Source organism: Phoca vitulina, unplaced genomic scaffold, assembly GCF_004348235.1.
Source record: "Phoca vitulina isolate PV1807 unplaced genomic scaffold, GSC_HSeal_1.0 scaffold1, whole genome shotgun sequence".
NCBI lineage: Eukaryota > Metazoa > Chordata > Mammalia > Carnivora > Phocidae > Phoca > Phoca vitulina.
In genome coordinates, this window is record NW_022589704.1 from 97,307,192 (window position 1) to 97,331,256 (window position 24,065).

The 24,065-nt window shown below is 32.9% G+C and overlaps 1 protein-coding gene across 9 annotated transcripts in view; it reads left to right on the top strand.

The window, feature by feature from the left end:
* The window catches only part of DPP10 (dipeptidyl peptidase like 10), a 1,381,541-nt gene that overhangs the window by 1,293,301 nt on the left and 64,175 nt on the right, over positions 1–24,065 (top strand). For all 9 annotated transcript variants that reach the window (XM_032399013.1, XM_032398270.1, XM_032397511.1 and 6 more), the window contains 5 exons: positions 336–374; positions 5,339–5,446; positions 19,394–19,485; positions 19,878–19,925; positions 23,139–23,260. In XM_032399013.1, the coding sequence (XP_032254904.1) occupies positions 336–374; positions 5,339–5,446; positions 19,394–19,485; positions 19,878–19,925; positions 23,139–23,260 (409 nt within the window). The remainder of the gene's footprint in view (positions 1–335; positions 375–5,338; positions 5,447–19,393; positions 19,486–19,877; positions 19,926–23,138; positions 23,261–24,065) is intronic.

Consider the following 24,065-nt stretch of genomic DNA (forward strand, 5'->3'; position numbering starts at 1 on the left):
TGAAAAGAGACAGTGCCTAGTGGTTCAAAACAGTTCGAATGAGGTAATCAAACAGCACTGGAAAATGATCTTCTATCCCTGGTGACATACTACTGGGAATTCTAAAGGAGTTCACCAAAGGAAAGATTTTATAATTAAATTATCATTTAATCCCAGTTCTGTATTTACTCATTCAGTTGAAATCAGTAATGACGATGGGATGTCTCATGGTATTTCACCAGTTGAAGAGAGGAAAAAAAAAAAAATGCCTAAAGGACTATGTGTAAAAAAAGTTAAATTGATGCATGCTCATTTTGATGTTTAGAAGCTTCATGGAGTTCATTGTCTCTTTTCAGAAATATGAGATGACATCAGATACTTGGCTCTCCAAACAGGTATGGCATAGGAGGTTGCTTTAGGTCACATTCTGGCCATTGTGTTCATTCTATTTGCTATGTAAGAACTTTCAAAAGTTATCTCAGTATTATGACTTTAGGCTTTGCTTTGTTTGACTGAGACTTTTCCATTAAAATATTTATGACTTGTCTTTTCTATGACATCATTTATAAAAAGGCCACTTCTGTTTTCTATAGAGTATAAGTTGCAGAATAACTACTAGGATCCATTTTTAGGATCATTCATATAAGTAAACTTTTGTGTAGATGAAAAGAGGAAAAAGTTGTGACCCATTAAAGTTGGAAACCATCAGCATTGCTCAAATTGCCTAGAAAACTGACAAAACCTCCACATAAATTGCTTATGTGGAGATTAATTAGATGAATGCTTCTTTCCTTAGATGTATCCTAGGTCCTGATGCTAGTTTATGACATAAATGAGACTGGAATCCAGATAACAATAGAATAACTACCAAATGTCTCCACAACATGGTCTCATACTGGACATTTCAGAAGGAAACACAAGTAGATTATCTGAATATGGCTGAACCCATTTTACTACTAACTCCATCACTCTTTTTTGCAAAGGGAAGAGTTGTGTTTGGTTTGCTTTTGATTTGTTTTTTTTTTTTTTAAGATTTTTTATTTATTTATTTGACAGAGAGAGAGACAGTGAGAGAGGAGACACAAGCGGGGGTGGGGGGGGAGAGGGAGAAGCAGACTCCCCACTGAGCAGGGAGCCTGATGTGGGGCTCGATCCCAGGACCCTGGGATCATGACCTGAGCCGAAGGCAGACGCTTAACGACTGAGCCACCCAGGCACCCCGATTTGTTTTGTTCTTTACAGCAATCTTTTATTTAATATTCTCTCCTAAAGTGTCGTACACATGTATGGTTTCAATTACCACCATGTATTGAGACCTCTAAATGTATAGCCCTGGGCAGCTCACATCACTGAGTTCTAAAATTCATGCTTGGCATCTTCTCCTAAATCTATAAAAGTAACTGCACACTCCACAAGTCCAAACTGAACATATTCTAGTCTTATGTACTCTTCTTATCCTAGGAGTCAAGGACATAATTACTCATCCAGCTATTAAAATCATAAACCTATCAGTCATTCTTAAGCTTTTCTTATCCTTTTCTGCATAGTATTATTATTATTAGACTATTATTCTCTATATTATTCATCACCAGGTTCTTCAACTTTACATTCAAAGATCTCAAGTCAATTTACTTTTCTCCATTTCACAAACAGCATCCAGGGGGGTATAGCTCAGGGGTAGAGCATTTGACTGCACAAACAGCATCCAGGATCAAACTGCAGGAACTGCAAATTGGCGTATGCCAATCTCTTCACATTGCAGGCTGCCTGAGGGACCATTGCAAAGTGTGTACTTGGTTGCCACTACCCATATCTCTCTCACAACTGAAACCGAAATTTTTGTCAGTTCCTTCTCCATTCTAGGCACATGAGCTCTCATAATCACAGGGTCTTTGTATGAGCCTTTCTTCTAAATGGAATTCTCTCAACTACTTTCTTTTGTGAAGGCTGCTCCTTTTTCAAACCTCAGCTTAAATCACCTACTTAAAAAAATCACCTCCTCCAACCACTGTAACCAAATCACATCCCTCAATAAAAGTTTTTATTTTTTAAGTCGAGTGTAATCTTTTTGTAATATTTATACAATTATTTCTGTATTGTTTTCCTAAGTTCATAAGGGCAGGAGGGATATTCATTTTTTTGTTCCCCATTGTAAACTAAATGCTTATATAGAGTCTGATTATAGCAAAATCTCCATAAATACTTGCTGAATAAAGGAAGAAAAAGTAAGAAGGGCTGTGGATAAACTAAACCTTTTTTTGTTTGAAGCGTAAGCATACCAAATCTACCCATAGTTAAATAAGTAAATATTAATATGAACTACTTAATCTTTGAAATTGGGGAAAAAACCCAACTTTTATCTTATAGTCAGTAATGGACTTTCTTAAGTTAGATAATGAAAATAAAAACAATGACAAGCAATAACATAATGGATATTGATACATATTCTCAATTATCCTGCATTATTACACCTATTTTGCTATCATTTTTATTTCCAGTGACATTCATAATAGTGTAACATGCATCAACATAATGCATGCTCTTTTGGAATTATGTTATCTACATTTTAAATCCCAAATTTATGAATGTTTAATAGAAATGTTTTTTAAAGCAAAGAAACTAGTTATCAATTATTTAGTTAAAAAAATGCAGGTGGTAGTTTGTCACAGTTGAGTTTTTCTCTAGGAGCTCTTAGAGAATTTTATAAAATATTTAGAATTTGATGAAATATAAAGTATGAGAATGGTAGTAGTAATGAGATGAAACAAATTTCTAAGACGATTAGAAACTTAATATAATCATCATATGCTCACTTTTTGGATGGTAGGAAGGACAGAGAAGAAGTAGGCATATTTGGCCTGGCTTTCAAGAAACTTGAGATAACCTATGTACAAAACTTTTGGCCAAGAGATAGAATTTGGTATCCCCAATTCATTGTTCTGTACGTCATAAACACTGACTTGCTTACAATCATGAAAGTGGCCAGTGTGATTGGCTCCATTTCTATTATTGGATTCTAGGAAAAGATTGGCATAGAGCTCTATTTATAGGCAGATATTGCCTAGTGGTGAAGGTTATTAAGCTCAGCAGTGCGTTTGAGAATACAGTCCCCATCTGCTCCTTCACTGAGCCATTTATAAGGCACTAGAATTTTAAGGGGATGGATGCACAAATACAAAAAGAAGAATGTTCAGATATCTCTGTACAATTATGAGTTGGCCACCTACTAGGTCCTGGGCAATAGAGCTAAAAAGATAAAATTGCAAACTTAGTTTAATTATTACTTGCCTAGTGAAGGAAGCCAACCATATAATAGGATGCATTGAATGCCATGATAGAGATGAACACAGGGTGATAGAATCTCTGAGGAGAGATTTCCTAACTAGGAGACACTCTCTAACTAGGGAAATTTGGAAATGGTTTCTGTTCCTTGAATTTAAGGGAGAAAAAAAAAAAAAAAAGAGTAAGATTCAGTACATAAAGGAAAACAGAAAGGCTGTTCCAGACAGGAGAAGCTTCATGTGCAAAGGCCAAGAGAGAGAGAGATCCCAGAGGGCAAGAGATGGAACCTACAGAATTATTGACTCTATCATAGTTGAAAGATGTGATTCACTCACTCAGGTCTCTTGTCAGTATTATATGCCTAGCAGTGCATTGTCTTCCATCCTTGAATTGTATATTACTTCACAGTTTTAAAAATTTTTACATATATCATCTTATATTTTCATGAGTGTCCATGAAGTAGACAAGGACAGTATTATCCTTATATTTCTATCAAGGGACGATCTCACTAATGAAGCTAAAATCAGATTCTTGAGTTTATTAAAATAGTCATTAGTTTATTCATGAAGTAAAAAAGTATTAAGCACACAGTCATTGTCTAGGTGCTGGAGATAGAGTAGTGAAGAATACAAGGTTCCTCCCTCATGGAGCTTCCATTCCAGAGAAGCATTACCTACTTACCTATCTACCTGCCCACCTGCATGCATACACACATATACCCCCCAAAATATGCTTACCTGCCTGAACTTTGGTATGTTGGATGCTGTTAGGTGCTATGGAGAGAAACAGGAAGTAGGTAAAAAGGGATGAGGGATTTAGATAGAGCTGGATGATCTCGCTTCCAAGATCTCCCTCTACATGGGTAAATGGGAAGCATCTCACTGATAAGGTGACATAGAGGCAAGATAACAAAGAGATAAAAGAAAGAACCAGACAAAGGGAATAAAAAGTGCAAAGGCCTTGGAGCAGGAGCATGCACAATGAGGAAACAGGAGAACAAAAGGAGAGGAGATCAGAAAGAGAGTGGAGGGCCAGATCACCTGAAAGTTTGTAGGCCATTTTATTTTTTATTTATTTATTTATTTATTTATTATGTTATGTTAATCACCATACATTACATCCTTAGTTTTTGATGTAGTGTTCCATGATTCATTGTTTGCGTATAACACCCAGTGCTCCATGCAGAACGTGCCCTCTTTAATACCCATCACCAGGCTAACCCATCCCCCCACCTTCCTCCCCTCCAGAACCCTCAGTTTGTTTCTCAGAGTCCATCGTCTCTCATGGTTCGTCTCCACCTCTGATTTTCCCCCCTTTCATTCTTCCATTTTAAAGACCTGCAGAAGAAACCATAGCAAAGCCTTTCTTTTACCGTTCGTATAATCACTTTCGCTAATCCAATAGGAAAGAACTCAGTGTTTTGTCAGGCAAATCCATTTTCTTAATGTTTGCCCTGGAGCAAAAGGAAAGCAATCTATATGTATAGCGTCCATCATTTAATTTTCAGAAAATTCTATTGATTTAACATGCCACTAGAGTTTAATTAAAAAATCATCAAATGGGCATTTGTGTTTGTGTATTTTTGGAGGGGTGAACAGTGAAGATGGGAAGTTTGAATTAAATGATTTTCAGTGGATTCCTTCCAATTTTGCAGCCTTTTTGTTCTGTGTTTTTCAGTAAATTTGTATACATTCACAGAAATGTATGTTCAAATAAACAGAGTTGCTGAGTGAAATATTTCAGAAAAAATATATTAAAAATTGTATGTTTTTTGTAAACCATTCATTAAAGAGCTTCTTATGGTAGTCCAAATGAAAGAGACAGAAAGGGGAATGATGGGGAGTAAGGTAGGGAGGAATGGGAAGTTATTATTTAATGGGCACAGTTTCTCGTTGGGAAACATGAAAAATTTCTGAAGCTAGATGGTGGCAAAAATAATTCACATTATTTTTAAAGATAATTAACCATTTCACAAACCAATTCTAAATAAAAAATGGCATAACCCATGCTTGAATTAGCAATGGTTGGCAGCACAAAGCACAATCTCGAGATTGTTATATGCACTTTTGTGTTTTAGAATGAGGAGCCGGTGTTTTCTAGAGATGGCAGCAAATTCTTCATGACAGTTCCTGTTAAGCAAGGGGGCCGTGGAGAATTTCACCACATAGCGATGTTTCTCGTCCAGGTCAGTGCTGGCTTCTTCTCTGTTTGCTGTCATTGCTGTGATGCTCACGGAGGTACAATTCTTGTGGCATATTCTGAACCTGCAGTTAATGCCTATGAAGTCCAGCCATATATTTAACCCAAGGACTAGGTTTTAGGAAGAGGATCCCCCTCCATAGCTATAAATTCAAACTGTGGCTTCCCACAAAGCAGTCTCAACTGAACTCAGAGAATTTAGTGAGTCACACACGTATACGAAAAGGTGAGAGCCTTGGGATATAGAATTGAATACATGAAAATTTTATCCAACCCCTACTTTCATAGACTTGAGGACAAACTAGAGAAAATTTTTCATTCAACAAATATATATTCCTTATTTTGTACAAGCAGTATTTTCAAGGTGCTACAAATGTTTTAAATACTTGAAGCAAACTAAATGTCCATCAAAAAGTTGAATCCATTATCGTATATATACCCTTACAAGTAAATATAATGCAGATTTGAAAAACTAGGATAAAGATACAGAGTCTGTGCTATATTTTTATAGACATTGTGATAAAAAGAAGGAAAGGGTTATTTTTCCTTTAAATTCCAAATGAGTTAACAGTTAACAATTTATACAGTTTTATCCAATTATTAAAAAATTAGAGAATTCAGAAATGGTTGAAATAAGACAAGGTTAATGAGTCAATTTGAATGTAATGGTCAATAACAAATATTCATGAGAACTAGTTTCCTTCACAATCAAATAAACATCCTAGTCTCATGTAGAAGATTATTTATAAAGATAAAACTTTGTGGATAAATTGGAATCCTCTAGAAGAGTTTACAAACCAACTAGCTAAGAATCAATTTCATACTTACAAAATATAGAGTAAATATAAATGTGCCTAAATATCCCTAAACGACTTGGCTACTTTTATGCCATTAGAACGTTCAAGCCTTGTGCATATTCTCAAAATTTTATCATTATCTACATACATATTTATGTTCAGCAACTCAGTGCCTTGAATTCTCAAAATCTTGTGTTGGTAGTTTAAAATTTAACACTTGTCTAAGGCCTGTACCTATTAAAATAATTGTCATGACTTTAATTTTAATCAAAGCTGAAATAATTTGGGACATGTATAATTTCTACAATAGAGATGTAGATTAATTTTCATAGTCTATCATTATAAAGTTGGAAAAACAGGTTTTGGACTAATATATAATGTGATCTCATTTATGTCCTAAATAAATGTATCTATTTATATATGCATAAACTTTTTGACAATTTTATATCTATTAAAATGATTATATCAGACAGGTAGGACACAGGGAACTCTTTTTCTTTTTTTCCTTTCTTTTCTTTCTTTCTTTTTTTTTAATGTGAACTGGAAGAAGCTTCACTAGCAAATTGCTCTACCTGATTAACTCTTGCGAGCTAATAGTAAACTTTGTTATCATAAATACTAGGAAGATATTTTGGCCAAAAATAATAAATCACACTTCCCCAATCTTAAAATTGACTGTGACATTTTATTAAATTTTTAAACCTCAGTATTTTATATTCAAGAAGTTGTGTGAAAACCCAGGTGATCAAAATTACATACAAATTGTACATATTTATAAGATAGGGAATGAAGGATGGGGAAAGATATGTAATACATCTTTATATATACAATTCCAAGAAGATAATCTATTCAAGTTAAGAAAAGAAATAGCGTCTTTTAAAAAGTGTGGGATTGGCAGGGAATGGGGGTGCTGATGCGGGCATGTAGGAATTGAGATATTTATGAACCTAATAGAAGTTCCTTTATAAGCCTTGGGAAGAAATATCTTCTGCCCCCTATCAAATGATCCTGACATGCAGTCTAATTCATTATTTCTGAAATGTTCAGAACAACTTCATAGAGCAGGTGTGTTTACTTTGTTCCTCTTCTATATGAAGATTATAACAAAGTTTTCATTGAAGTAGAAAATATTTTGATCTATTCTGGTTAGAGTTTAGAGAATCTGTGGTTTGCCTCACTGAGAAATAAACATGACTGCATGATTATTTATGGATATTTTGGCAATGCGGATGAAATTAATCTACTTTGTTAATGAGTTAGAGGTTAGTGGTTAGACAAATTTAAGTTATGCCTAAGTCTACACACCCACACAATCTTAGAAAATATTTGAATTCCTTTGCCTCATTTTTTTAAATAGTTTACAAGAAAAGCTCTTTTATGATTACCAAATTGACACATATTCTATAAAGATTTGTACAATTCTAAGCTGAATTAACTGAACTAATTTAAAATCAAATGCAATCTCGTCACCCCACAATCTCACACTATAAATCAATTGGTGTATATATATATATATTTCTAATCCCTTTTAACATTAAAAATATTTGATTTTCCCTTAAATATTACAAAGCACATATATGTATTTGTAATATTTAAAGAATAATTTCTAAGCATTTTCATATCATTTATTATATTCTTAATATTTAATATTATTCTTAAGTATGTTTTAATAGCTGTTCAGCATTCTGCCAAATAGATTTAGTATACTGTTTTTAAGTGAATCAATTTTAATCATTAAAGTTACTCTAATTTTGATACTAGAAATTATTCAGAGATAAACATTCTTATACATAAATATTTGTGATTATTATCACAAAAATATATTTTAAGATATCAAAAGATACCTAGGCAAAGTATATATGTACATACGTATTTGTTTAGGTTTTGATATGGAGTTCCAAACTGACTCTCCAAAAATAGTATAATACTTCACAGTCTAAACAGTAATGCATACTAACATTGATGACTTTTTATCCTTTCTTTCTTCCCTTGACATGCTGAAAGTGAGAATTGACAGGAACAGAGGGTTTGACAGCCAACAGTCAGGATGACCACCCTTGTAGTATTTGATGCTTAGGTATATTTGAGAGCTTCCTCACTGACTGAAAGTATATTTATTTGTTTGAAGTATCTTACTAAATGTAACTAGGAAATTTTTGTAAACATTTTGCTCTCTTTCACAATGAATAGGTAGATAAAAACTATTAATTAGAGGCCAGGCTATAAAATTACTCTTTCAGGCTATTTTGTTATAAAGTGTGATGGTTGTCATTATAAATATTTTAGTGTTTTTTTTTTCTCATTTACAAAGGTGATTGATCCTTACTAATGTAATTTCAAAAAACAGAAGTTGAAAGAATTTATGTAGTTTCCTCCTTTTAGACAAGTTTATAATTTTATGTAAACTGTAGTATTTCATTCTGATATTTTAAATTATAATTATAGAGCATACTTTTCCCATAATGCTACATAATTTTGAAAAACAATTCTTTAGAAGATTAATATTTACTTGACTAGATGTAGATACTTAACCAGTATTATTCACTGTATAATTCAGTGGCAATTTGCTGTAATTATATCTGTCACTGTATGAAAAGCTACTTTATATTATAGATTATTTATTTAGTTTTGATTAACAAAACTGGAATTCCTGCATCAAAAGTAAAATATTTCTAAGCTCATATATACATACACTAATATATATACACTAATATATATACACATATATCTATATGCATATGTATATATTATTTTTTATTTCTAGATTACTTTTAATATATGTGATAGCAGAATTTCTCCACTTTTGTATGTTGCATTAGAGACAATATTAATAAAAATAAAAATTGGCTTTTCCAAAAATCTATATAGTTAAAGTAGTTGTTCTTTTGAGTAGAATATGCAATATGCAATATTAATATCAATCTAGTTCCTGAATCAAACAGTGATGCAGAACTTCTTTACCTCAGATCATTAAACTTGTGATTGCTTCATAAATGTTCCCCTTCCTCATCCCTCCGCGGTATTCCTTATGTAGACCTTTAACTTCTGAGTTGCCCTATCTGGAACTCTAATATCCTGTATCCTGTAATGCAGGCTGCAGTTAAGTAAAAGGTTTTTGTCAAAGACATGGCTACCTTTTTCTCTCAAATAAGGAGTAAGCAGAGTTTCAATCATGTTAAGTGGTTCAAATTCATAAACATAAAGAATTGCCCTGTCATCTTCCTAAATTGTGTTAAATGAAAAATTATATATGTTGGTGAATCCATTCTCTTTCTCTATGCAGCAATAGAAAGTTTTGCTCATGAGAGCTGATGATTTCACTTGGAACAATTTTAAATGCCATTATTCATTACAAATACTGTAGAAAATGGCATGCCCCCAATTCACAATTCTATCATCTAATCAACCCAATAAATTTTTTTTCATTAAATTTCATTATTGCATCTGATTAGGACATTGTCTGAAAACAATTAGCTCACCTCATGTGATAAATAGACAGTAAATTAAAGCATACTATTTTTAAGCACTACAATATTTCACTTATTTAGAAGCTGTAGAAGTTCAATAGAATTTAATATAAGAAATTTGAATGAACAGTGTGTAATCAGGTAAAAAGCACATGCATTATTAAATTTTCACTGATACCAATATCTTTCAAATTTTTAAATAGAAATACAAGATTAATATTTAATTTTTCTGAGTAAGAGAAAATCTATACCAATTCGAGGAGAGGTATCTGATGTCTAATTGTGTCTGATGTTTTCTTCTCAAATTTTACTTTATTTGGAAATAAAAACACTTTACCTGCATCCTAGATTGTCATCTCCCTGGTGAAGGAAATTATTAGTTTTATTGCTGTTTATTCTAAAATTAAAAGTGAAATATGAGTTTAATTTAAAGTATGTTGCCATGTTGCCCTTACCAAAAGTCCACTGTGCTTTTATATTCACAATCATTTTTTCTGTTCTACCAAGTTAATATAATAGAGACCATAGTTGCTTGGAAAGAATTATTGTGCAGTAAAAATGATTATTCTTTCCTGCTTTGTTAAATTATCTTGGCTGTGACTGCTTGTCATTTGAAGGTGGATTGAAAACTGAGATACAGACACCTCCCTTGTAAAGACTAGTCAAGTTCCTTGGTATTTATTTTGAATTTACTATATGGCCATCTACTATATGCTGATTTATATTGGAATTATTTACCTGAAGTCCAGATCAAAAGTAATATGTTCACTGCTATGACATAATCTGATATGCATTAGTGGAAAATAGTTGAGTCTTATAAATATAACTATTGAACTATAAAAGATAGGTTATGCTATTATATGTGAAATGAGGTTCAATTTATTCTACAGCCCAGATTTTCCCTAGTGGATATAAAGCAAGCAGGGCAATTCCAGATGCTTGAAGTGTAATCCAATGGTTGTGAGGTTATTGTTAAGGCTTCCAGCGTGAGAACTTTTGGTCCTAAATTAGAAGCATAATATTTTTATGCTAGATACATTATTGAAATTAATAATGTGCAGTTTTTAATCTTGTGTATGTTGTGTTCAGACATTGTTTCAAGCATTGGATTTTGGCTCATGATCACTTTTAATGTGGATACTCTTCTATCCTTGAACACACACCTACAAATAACAAAATTTTCTGAAAAAAATATAATCAACCTAGAAATCTCTGAACCAAAAGCATTTCTAGATATGTACAAATATAAAGCAAAATTTCTTTACCTTTTAATGTTTTGAGATGTTGTTCATCTTAAAATTGGGCACCAAAGATGCACTAAAAACCTTAAGATCTTAGTATCCTGTCCATGTCTCATTCAAAGCAGGGTCTGAAAATGAGTAAGAGAAACCATCTATTGGGATGTTGACCTGTGGGGATTTGGCTGTTAAATATGTGACTTCAGACTCTGTGTAAGCCTTCTGGCCTGTGCCTGCCTCAAATCACAGGAATTTGGTTTCATCTTTGCATTTATACTTTCATTCAGCAAATACTTATAAAGTGCTGTAATGTGTCAGTATGCAAAAAAAAAAAAAAAAAAAAAAGTTAAAAAAGAAGTCGTATGTTTGTTGTTGACGTTAAAAGCTAGAAGTCTAGAGAACTCCCTTTAAAAACAAGGAATAGATGATTTAGGGAGATGTTGAAATACAGACATGTACCAATAAGACATGGAGAATTTTTTGAAGGAAAATTCTATTACTACATAGATGAAGTGGAGCAGAATGCCCTTTTAGTTTTGCTTCCAATAGTATGGCAAAGTTGATGGTTATAATAAAACTCTCCCACGTGAAAAAGCCCCAGGTTCTGGATATATTTATACCAAAAACACATGTGAAGTATTACTCAGCTAATATATTACAGTCTCTAAAGACATTGCAATTGAATTAGAGGTGAGTTCCAACATTTATAACTGTCTCAAAGCCATACATTTGGAAATAAAATATAATTTCTGCATTATTCATGGGTTTAATAGGAAATATATACATTATATCATATACATAGATGTAATATATAATCTATAAAAGGAAATATGGAATATATAAATTAACATTCAATATCAGAATTTAGAAAAATAACAAAATAAATTCAAATGAAGAAGGAAGAAAATGAGAAATACAATAGTAGAATTTAATGAACTAGAGCAAAGGTAAATGAGGCTTAGCAAAACAAGTATTTGGCTCTTTGAAAAAAAAAAATTAAATCTATAATGTCTACTAAGTTTAATTTAAAAAGTAGGAAAACTCCCAAAGTATAAGTAATGAAAAGGAAGCATAACTGCAGATTTAAAAATGTGTTTTAAAATACTATTAATAACTTCATGCCAACAAATTTGAAAACTTGAGTGAAATGAATAAATTCTAGGAAAAAAAGTTACCAAATCCGATTTAAGAAACAATCTGATTGTCCCATATTATTAAGGAAATGGAACAGTGTTTTAAAATGTCTCCACATCAAGTACAGGTGGTTTTCAAATGTGGGCTCTACCAAATATTCAAAATATTCAAGGAGCACACATTTAAATTGTACAGAAACATATTCAGAACATAGAAAAAGATGGAATAATTTTCAGTGTATTTTATGATACAGGTATCGTCTTGTATGCAAAACCAAAAAAGGCAGTATGAGAAAAGACAATTATAGGTCACTTAAGAACTCCTAAATCAAATAGTGGCAATTGAATTCTTCAGTGGATTAAAAAAATTACTGTTACTTTTCACACAGGAATGCTAAGTTTGATTAAAATTTAAATATCTATAATTTAATTCACTGCATTTGCACCTACATGAAAAGATATAATCGTCTTATAGGTGTAGAAACAGCCTCCAATAAATTCCACAAAATCCATAATCAAAGAGAAATATAGGAACAAAGACAACTTCTTTAAGGTCATAAAGGCATTCACCAAAAACTTAGCTAATTTAGCGAAGTCTACAGTGGACCATTAGTTATATTCCTTTTAAAAATCAGCATTGAAACTCTGTATATTGACAGCTGGTAACCAGACTTAACCTGGGGATCATTTCCTAATGTGTAAAAATATTGAAACATTATGATGTACACATGAAAGTATAAGATATTTTATGTCAATTAAACTTAAATAAAACAAAAATAAAATTTAAAAAATAAAAGTCAGCGTTGAGACAAGGAATTAAAGTGAAGTACCTTGACTATGCACAAAGCCAAATATGACGTTTTTTAAATATTACCACCTAAGAAAGACAGAAAAAAACTTGACAGAGCCATTTCTTGAAATATTGTTGGAGAAGGGAAAGGTGGAAAGTAGAAACTAGTGATAGAAATTAAGGACCCTGCAAGGGGAAAAAAAAAAAAATGTGTGTGTGTGTATATATATATATATATATATATATATATATATATATATATATATATAAATAGGGACCCTGCAGGAAATATATATATGTACACATATGGCTATCAGAAAATATGCATCCACTCCTAATGGTGCTGCCTTAGGGTGCTCCTTGGGAAACAAGTTCTTAGGGTACTAGAGATAGTATTCCTTAGGGACATGGCTCCTTAGGGTACTACTAATAGAATTCTAGTGGGTTATCTAATCTTTTACCACCCTTATGCATCTATATCCTAGAAAATCCAAGATAATTTTAAAGAAGAAAATATAGCTGACAACAGATATGCAAAGTTACTATATGAGGTAAACATAAACTGAGAATAAAAAATGTTCAATAGATAAAGATACCCCTCCCCCCAAATCAACGATGAAGCAGAAGAATACAGTAACATAATACTCCCAAAAGAATTAAATATCACCAAATAAGCACTTGTATATATAAAATTATCAAATGTGAAACTTAAAACTCAGAAAAGGCTTCATAAAGTAGAAAGAAAAGTTGTAAACCAAATAATAGATCTCAGGAAGTACAAAATAGTACAAAATAGTAAATTAATGGAAAGATGACCAAGAGTAAACAGATATTGTTGAAAATATACTAGTGGGTATCAAGAAGATAAATGGAAACAAATGAATAAACAAATGAAATAAAATGGAGAGGATCAGAAATAGCTAAGACAGGGAATATAATATGAAATAATATGAACAGGGAAATAATATGAACATAATAATATGAATATGACATTTAATTGGATTTCTTAAAAAAGAGAAGCAGAACAGAATAGAGACAACATTTAAAACCATAATCCAGCAATAAACCAAAACAACACAAATGGTCAGGAAACAAAAGATAACTTTGGGGGGGGCTGGTAAGAGCATTATTAAAGTTATTAATACAACGATAACGTGTAAAACTAAAAAAGCACTAGATTTCAGAAAATTTAAAAATTACAAAAAACTGCTTACAGCGAACTCATTAAACATGATATCCATAATAAATATATAAAATATGATAGAAGTTTTCAAAAGGTATCAGTTATACCCATTAAATGTTATTTGGCTTAACTTATGTACCAAAATTTTTAAGAAAATGTTGTTCAGATTTCTTCTTGAAATTAATGCAGTTCAACCTTTTTGAAAATACACATTTAAAACAAAAGGAGTTAGAAAGGCTAAATCCTGATGCTGGACGAAAGAGCTTTCATGCCCCCAAAGCATTTAAAAAAGAGCAGAAGATACTTTATAATGTTCAAGGGCACAAATCACAAGGAGGGCATAATAGTCAGAAATGTCTGTCTGCGCCTCGGGTAGTGCAAGGGGAGCTACCTTCATAAGGTGAAAATGCACACAAACTGCTTGGTATGTGGAAGCCTTCTCGTACCATCCTTACTGTAAAGTGAATCACATTATATGATTTTTATATGTACACATATATAAGTTGATTACGTTATATAATATATATATTATATGAACACATCCAAATAAGAGATAAATCCTTTTCAAGTATACGGGGAACACTGACAAAAATTGAATGTGTATTAGTTATTTTAAAGGCTCATTAAGTTTTATAAAGTAGAAATTATAGGAAAACATGCTATGATCACAATGTAATAAGCCTAGAAATCAAGAATATATTTTTAACAAGTTTTCTGGCTAGAAGACTTTTTTAAAGTAAATCCAATTAAACAATTCCTTGGAAGTTTCAAATTTGCAAAATTTATAAAATAGTAATAACAGTAACAAGAATGACAATACCTTCTTAAGAATCAGATGTCAGAATAAAACTCATAGCTATACAAACTTTAACAACTAAAATGGAAGAATGAAATTAAATGAGTTGAATTCCTAACCCAAATGGCTAGAAAACTATCAGCAAAATCAGACAAATTTAGAACTAATAAAAAACAATAATGCTTGCTGTTTGAAAACACACACACACACACACACACAGACAAAACACAAGCTCTCCCAATTGAGGAAAAATGAGAAAGAAAACACAATTAAAAATGACTGGTAGGAATTAAAAAAGGACATTTTAATAGATCCTGAGAGAGTATTTTACAGAAGTCTATGTCAATTAATTTGAAAATTTAGATCAAATGAGCAATTTTATGAGGAAATACATTTAACCAAAACTGCCCCAAGAGAGACAGACAACTTACATTCACTAATGACATAGAAGAAATATATCATCAAAGAACTATACCACAAAGGAGCACCAAGGCCCACATGATTTTATAAGGGAATCTTATCAGACTTTCAAAAGTAATGCCTAACACAATTTGAATTGTTCTACATCATTGGTTTTCTTACAGTTGCTGTAAAAAAAAGCCTTTTATAAAATTTAATACCAATTCCTGGTTTAAAAAAAAATTAAAAATATAGGAATTGGTGGTTAATTTCTTAACATGATAAAACATATATGCCTCAGTCCATAATCCAATAGAGTGGCATTCCCATTAAGGTTGGGAACAAGGAAGGATGCACACTATCTCCACAATATTGTTTTGGGAGACATTCGTGTAAATCAGGTGAGAATAAACCATAAGCCATAAGATTTGGAAAAGTATTCAGTGAGATGATAGGATAGCTATTTAGCATATGGAAATGAATAATGTTCCTATTTGCAAATAATAACCATTTAAAAAGGATATGGAATAGAAAGCCATTCACATTAGCAACAAAATATAAAACACGAAATATAAATGTGCAAAATGTACAAAACCTCTATGAGGACAATGTTAAAACATTCCTGAAAGGCATAAAGTAGACTTGAACAAATGGGAAAATATCCCTGTTCTGGGATAAAATGACTGAAGATCATAAAGAGGTCAATATTAATTAGAAATTTTATTTTATCCCAATAAGAAATGCTAGCAAGTCTTTATATGCTTGAATGAGATATGCTTATTTTTAATAAGTAATATCTAGGGAAATCCTGAAAAAAATACTAAGAAGGGGTGGATTCTAAATAATATGGATGTTACAAAAATCTGTAATTAAAAGTGTGGTTTTGGGACGTGAATTAACAGAGACTAAAGGAACAGCATAGACAGTACAGAAATAGCCTTAGACACATATGGAAGTTTAATATATGATAAAGATGGCATTTCAAAGTACTGGAAAAAGTGAATTTTTTCATAAAATAGTTTTGGAAAAATTGAATATCATTAGGAAAAAGATAAAAGTAGTTACATACTACCACCATAATTCTAAAATGATCAGAGATCTAACTTTGAGAAATAAAACATTACATGTACTGGGAGAAAACATTAATAAATTATTCATAACCTTAGTTTGAAGAAAGCCTTTAAACTATGCACCAATATGTAGAGACAATGTAAGAATATGATGGTAAATTTGATTACATAAAGATTAGAAAAAGCTTTTTTGGGGAAAAATAGTACCATAACCAATGTCAACATAAAATGACAAATCAGGAGAACATATTTGCAGCTTACATCTCACATAATGGATATAAAGACATAGAGCTCTTAAAAAATAAAGAAGACCCAAACAAAAGAAATCTGATAGATAATGTAGACAAACAATAGCAGAGGGATAATTACTGAATCTCCTTTGTAATTATGCAAATGACACATTATATATGTTGTATTATACATATATATGTATATATGATGCTCAACTTTTTTCCTAAGAGAAATGCAAAATGAAATTATACCAATATACCTGTCACAAGTTGAGTTTCACAGGAAGCCAACTGAGAAGATTAGCCTGTAGGACCATTATTACAGAGGATATCAATAACTTTGGACAGGAATGCAAGGAAGAAAAATTGGGCAGAACAATTTGAGCGGCAGGGCCATCTGAATGAAGGCCTCAGCTGACCCCATAAGAATTCTAGACTGAATGGCCCTCAGAGAGGTCCCAAACGAGGGCAAGAGGTTGGGGCTTCTATACTCCAATATTTTTATACATACATATATATAGTGTATGTTTGAACCATTTACATATTTTCATATTTTTTTACATTTTTAAAAGATTTTATTTATTTGAGAGAAAGAGAGAGAGCCAAGGAGAGCACGGGTGGAGGGGAGGGGCAGAGGCAGAAGCAGACTCCCCACTAAGCAGGGAGCCTGACTCGTGGCTGGATCCCAGGACCCTGGGATCATGACCTGAGCTGAAGGCAGGTCCAGGTGTCCCCCATCTACATATTTTTAAAAGAAAATTAAATACAAAAAATGAGGACAACAAAGACTATGTTGAAATAGAGAAGTAAATGCACCTGAATATAAATCAAACTGATACGAATTTGAATTGAAGATAATACTAAGAACGCACACACGCACAGAGAGAAAACAGGGAAATCTGTCTAGCTATCCATCTATCTATCTCTTCTAAAAAGGCCCAGCACTAATAACATTAGAGTAGCGATGAACACACATAACCCCGCATCTTTCTATCTAAATACCTTAATCCAGTAGAAAAAACTTCACGGAGAAATAACTGATTACAGTTAGGAGGTAGAGGAAGTAAAATGATATAAGAACATGTGATTGTGAATAAAACATGGAAGTGCTCAAAGACCAATGTAATCATTTCCAAAGAATAGAGGGGTTGACTTGAAGGAGTCCCTGCTAACCAAATTTTGACAATTTCAGCATCATAAAGAGTAACAGCAGTAATGGAATGTAACATTGCATTAAACATGCGTTAAGTGTATAGTAATATGAAGAAGAGGGAGAGAAAGAGAAAATGAGAGTAAACACATACAAGGAGAAATAGTAGAAGTTCTTTTTACAGAAGTATGCCACCTAATAAATAAAAAAGTGATATTAGAATTAGAAAATCACTTTGAGATGGTAATTTATTTAGGGAAAGGTCATGAATGGATGCCAAACCTACTGAATGAAAAGTTAATGGGGAAAAAGCTATTCATATAATATTCAAGTATCATCCGCTTTTAATTATAAGGCAAAATGTTTTTTACAATGCCTATATCTCACAGTTACCATGTAAACAGCATTGTGATGAGTGGGAAGATGTATAATGGTATATTTCCTGATATAAGCAGCAGAGGTATCCGGTATCACCTCTGTAATATTTTTGCTAAAAATATTTAGGCTAAATTAAAGCATAAGAAAACAGACAAATTCAAAATTCTGAACATTCTGTAAGACCACTGGACCAAGAGTCTAAAAAATGGCCAATGTTGTAGAAATCAGAAAAGACAAATGTTTTTCTTTGAGACTAAAGAGATGACAATCCAATATGATATGGAAACCTTGATTGAGACATCTATTTTATCTAAATATATAAATGTATGTATGTATTTATATATATTTAAACATGAAATACATTATATATGTGTGTGTGTGTGTGTGTGTGTATATATATAGTTATTTGGGTTACTTGTGGCTGTTGTGGAATTTAGGGTATAGATTATATATTTAGATGATGTTAATATTCTGGGGTGTGATATGTGACTTGCTTACATGTGAAAATAGTCTTAATCTTGAGAGACGTATATTGAAGTATTGACGTATATTGAAGGCAAAAATATCCTGGTGTTTGCAGTCTACTTTTAAATGATTGAGCAAACAATAAAAAGAGGGAGGGCAAATATTCAGTATGTTGACATTTGGTGAGTCTAGGTAATGATTTTACAGATAATCATGTACTTTTCATTCAGCCTTTCTGTAGGTTTGAATATTTCCTCAATAAAAAGAAAATGAGATATAATTTCATGCTCATTAATTTGACAAAAAAATAGTCTGAGGAAATTAATGTTGGTAAGGAAGTGATAAAGATGTGGAGCAATGAAAACTCATGTTGCTAGTAGGCTGTAAATAGGGACAAGTTTGGAAAATATTTTGTCACTACCTAGTTAAGTAGAAGACATGTGTACTAATGACCAATCCCACTTCCTGGTGTTTGTCTCAAGAAAACCTGCCATGTGCATCAGGAGATTTTAATAAAACTGTTCACAGGCAACTTGTTTTTAAGAGCAGATATTTGTAAATGCCAAGATGACATCCTGTGTCCAAGTGATGCAGAGGAAAGCCTTACCTAGAGGTGTTTTCTGAATGGTTTCCCTACAGTATAGGAGAAAGGACACCATCCTACCCTGGTCAATGTTTGCATGAATGTGTGTGAATTTTTGAGACTGAAAACAAGAAACTGAATGTTAGCTGAGAATTACAGAATTAAAAGTGACACAGGCAGTTGGTACTTTGGTGTTGACCAGAGAGATGCTGTTTAAATAAAAAGGAAAATCAATATTTTCTATTTCTTTGCAGAGTAAAAGTGAGCAAATTACTGTGCGGCATCTGACATCAGGAAACTGGGAAGTGATAAAGATCTTGGCATATGATGAAACTACTCAAAAAATGTGAGCGTTTTTGGTTCTCTGGTCAGGTTGGAAGTCTGGGCTGTCAAATGCAATCTTTTCTGCCAGATTTATGTTTTGCTTACTGTGGTCCTACTCCAGACACCCCGGCTATGTAAGAGCAACTTTTTCTTTAAAGACTCTCCCTGTCCTTCACCCAGAGACACACTTACTTGCCCAGATACATGCACACACCCCCAGACAGAGATTACACAAAGGGGTGATATGATGATATTTTAAGAAAAAAAGATGTGTTTCCCAAATGGAGCAAAGTTCTGCGGTTGAATAATGGAACAGCTCTTGCCTGTTCTTTGACAGTTTGAAAATTCAAATGAAAACAGCCTGGCAAAAATTGATCTGTGCCTGATGTTTGTGTTGTTTTCTTTCCTGGGCAGTTACTTTCTGAGCACAGAGTCTTCTCCCAGAGGGAGGCAGCTGTACAGGTAAGCAAGGTGCAAGGACTGCCCTGAACACGTTCATTTCTCAGTGGCCATCTACACAGCTTAATGATAGGATGGAAAAATCTGAGTTTCATTTTTGACATGACGAAACCTCACACTTTGGTCCAGTCTTTCAGCTCTGAACATTAGCAAGCCTGAAGGGTCGGTTGGACCTGAAGTGAAGACCATCTAGCTGCTCCTTCTTTATTTTTCTCCTCACCTGCTTTCACAGTCTCAAAATATCCTTTTATTTTAAGGCTTGCTTCTCTCAACTACCCACATCATAGGCATTTACATATTTTCCTCAGTGGACTTTTCTTCTGCTAAGCCTCATTTTGAATTTTCAGTGCAAGAATATTGTACACTGGTAATTTTTTCCCAAACAAAATAAAACCATTGTGAACACTTAGAAGAGTGCATCAAGAGAAAGTGTTTCTCCCCACCCCCCCATGCCCCCATAGTGTACAAAACCTAGTAAGATTGTTATTGAAGCCAGGAATGCTCATTGCTTAAATAAAGCAGTAGATGGGAAATGTTTTCATCTGCCCAGTTTTCCCAGATGGAAAGTTATACTCATAAAAGGTACTTAAGGTCATACCTATTTAGTACTAAAATGTTTCCTCACCCGGAAAGCTTTCACCAGGACCTCACAACAATGACTTTTATTTTTGTCTGGCAAGCAACATTAATTCTAGACTTTATATACACTTTCTAATTTCCATTTCACAGATCCATTTTTAAAGTGTCAAAACTGCCATGGTATATTCTCAGTAGAAATTCATCATGTTTGAAGAAGTGTCACCACTGATTCTTACCCAGTAGCCTAGACTTTCCTTTGAGGGTAAAAATGTATGTTTAAAGCATCCTAAACTCCCTCTAATTCACCACATACTCTTATTTATGCATAAATTGCTTTCATCTGAAGCAAATGTCTCATTTTTATCACCTCTCCCAGTATGTTATTTCTGTGTTTGTTTTTTGGGTGTTTGTTGTTTTTCTCTTAGAGTCCAGAACCCATATTCTCAATGACTTCCAAAGGAAGAAGAGCTATTTATTTAAAGAGACTGATTCTAGTTTGGGTTTAGAGTTCTTCATTAAAGTACTGGTTACTTTTTTTTTTTCTTTTTGGTGACCGGAAGCCTGTCTTGAAACATATACTCTGGTTGGTACTGGTAGTCCTGAGCCATTTTTTTTTAAGGTCCTGAAACTACTTGACCAAGGTTTTATTTCTCTCATTTTATGAAATTCTTAAAGAAAAGTGACAGTGTCAGAAGACTGGACTTGGCCAATTTTAGCCAATGGAACTATTTCAATCTCTCTTCCCTTTATTAGCCTAAAATGTGATTTGAATCAAAATGACTTCTTAGATTTGTGCTTGTCTTCGCTTTCTAGTGACCGAGGCAGAATAGTCAGCCTATCTATGACGTACTAGTGGAGTAGGCTGTGTTATACAGAAAATGCAGGGGTGCCTGGGTGGCTCAGTCGGTTAAGCCGCTGCCTTCGGCTCAGGTCACCATCCCGGGATCCTGGGATCGAGTCCCGCATCGGGCTCCTTGCTCGGTGGGGAGCCTGCTTCTCCCTCTGCCTGCCTCTCCCCCTGCTTGTGTTCTGTCTCTCTCTCTGACAAATAAATAAAATCTAAAAAAAAAAAAAAAAAAAGATTATACAGAAAATGCAGTACCAATGAATTTCCCCTTAAACAGCTTAGCAAATGCCAGTTGGCTTGACTGTTAAGATAAAGTTAGTGTTTAACCCAGAAAACTCAATCATTGTCCAGGTCATAAAAATAATCATTGGTTGACTAAATTTATGGGATGAGATACCCCTGAAGAATCACAACTGCTGCCACGGTCAGTTTAGAATTTTATCTGAAAATGTGCATTTATTTCAGTAATTTCTAAATAATCTAAGTAATCTAAATAATGAGAAACTACCAACAAATTTTGGGGAACTTGAATATGAAAAATTATATGAAGGAGTAGAGAGAGAAAAGGGTTTTAAATTCCAGTTATATCATTTAAGTAGCTGTGGACAACTGGCATGCATTCTCAGCCTCTCTGGAGATTGTTACACAACGCTGAATAGAATTAATGACATTGACCTATATACTTAAAAATGATTAAAATGGCAAATGCTATGGTGTGTGTGTGAAGGTATATATACACACACAGCAATTTTAAAGAGAAAATATTAGGTATGACTACCTTGTAACTTATCGTAAAGGTGAAACTGGTTAATGTGTTTAAGTGCTTAGTTTATATTAATTGCCTTGACCAGTGAAGGAAAATTTGGGGTTATAATGAGCTCGGAATGTTTCAAATGTGAAATTGTGAGTTTATGAACCACACTTAACATTGATCCTCGATTACTTCTGGTGCTTCTGTTGCCCATGTCAATACATCTGTTCCTATCCCTGTGTATGCAGCCTACTGCACATCAAAATGACTAGGATTCATTTACAAATGTATAGCCAAAATCATGTTTCATTTCTAAATGAAACTGAGAATATTCTGTCCAAGTTTAAGATATAGCTTCACCACCATTTTCATCTGTTGGCATAATTTATGATTCATCTCTATTTGTAAAATAGATGATTGCTTTTCTTTTTACCTACCTCCCTGATGTCTCAAAGTATGTATGATCACTAACATTATATCATCATACAAAAGTAACTTTCCTTTACTAAAAATTTCAGTCAGGTATTTAAGGCAAGTATTTTCAGTACATTTAGTGGGAAAAATTTGACACTGATATCAAATTCTACTGTTTAATGAGCTTGATTCTTGGTGTAGCTTGTGAAACAATGTATTGGTTCTTTCAACTAATATTTATTGATGGTGAGTTTATGCTAGTCTCTGTGGGCAATTCCTTTTACAGCTATATTTATAAAGAAATATCTGTAGAGAAAAGGCAGGTAAGAATAAATTACATTGAGTCCTGTGGAAATCAGTTCCTTTATTTATAAACATCCATACATACATTTTATACATGTCGGCATACATGATTTTAATTTTATTACAGAGAAGAAAAATGTGTAAGTCTTAACATTAGTAATGGAAACTGACTTTGCATTTATACAGTAAGTCATCATTTACAAGGAACTGCAATGTTAAGTAATGCTGGAGCTCTTCAGTTTATGTTAATATTTAAATATTGATGCCACACATTCAAGTACCTGGAAAAGTACCATTTCTAATTTTCTTTTTCTTTCCACAGTGCTTCTACTGAAGGACTATTGAATCGTCAATGCATTTCATGTAATTTTATGAAAGAACAATGTACATATTTTGATGCCAGTTTTAGTCCTATGAATCAACATTTCTTATTACTCTGTAAAGGTAATACATGATTTCTGATGAAATTTACTTTATTTGATCAGTATCTATTACTATCATAATTATTATTCTCTAGCTATATGATTTGATATTCTAAATGTATGCATTCGTTAAGTTATAAAGTAAGAATTTACTGAGCTATGAATTGTATCTTCATTTAGAAAACGAAATTGGGAGTGAACATTTACTCATGATCAATAAAGGCTGTTTGAGAGTGAAACTTTTAAAAAAGTGAATAAACATTTACATCAGCAAAGTCATGCTATAACAATAGAATTTACCTACTCTTTAGAAAAAAAAAAAAACAGTCCTCTTATTAAAATAATGGCTTGGTTGTTAAGAGATTTAGGATCTACAGAAATTTAATTGCCTGGGTCTAGCACCCTTCAATTTTAAGAGATTACATTCACCCCAATTACTTCTATCTTCTATATTAGCATGCTCTATCTAGGTTATACTGATTGATAGGAATCGCTGCCCCTTAAATAGACACTGTATCTCCCAGAATGAAATGGAAGACCTGTATCCCTTATAATGTAATGGACTGCTCTTGCCCCAGTGGGTACCTGAAGCTGTCCTGTTTTAAGACACCCTGAGAAATAGATCAACCCTTGCTCTTCTTAGTTTTTTTTTTTTTTCTCTTGGTATCAAAAAAGTTCTTGTTTGATGATACCAGGGAAAAACCATTAGACCTCTAGATATAGTTCCTTAGAGGAGTGAAGTTTCAGGATAACATCTTATGGTTACACTGAAGTAACTAGCATATTTGAAATATTTGATGATTGCAGTTAATGTTTTTTAAATTAAT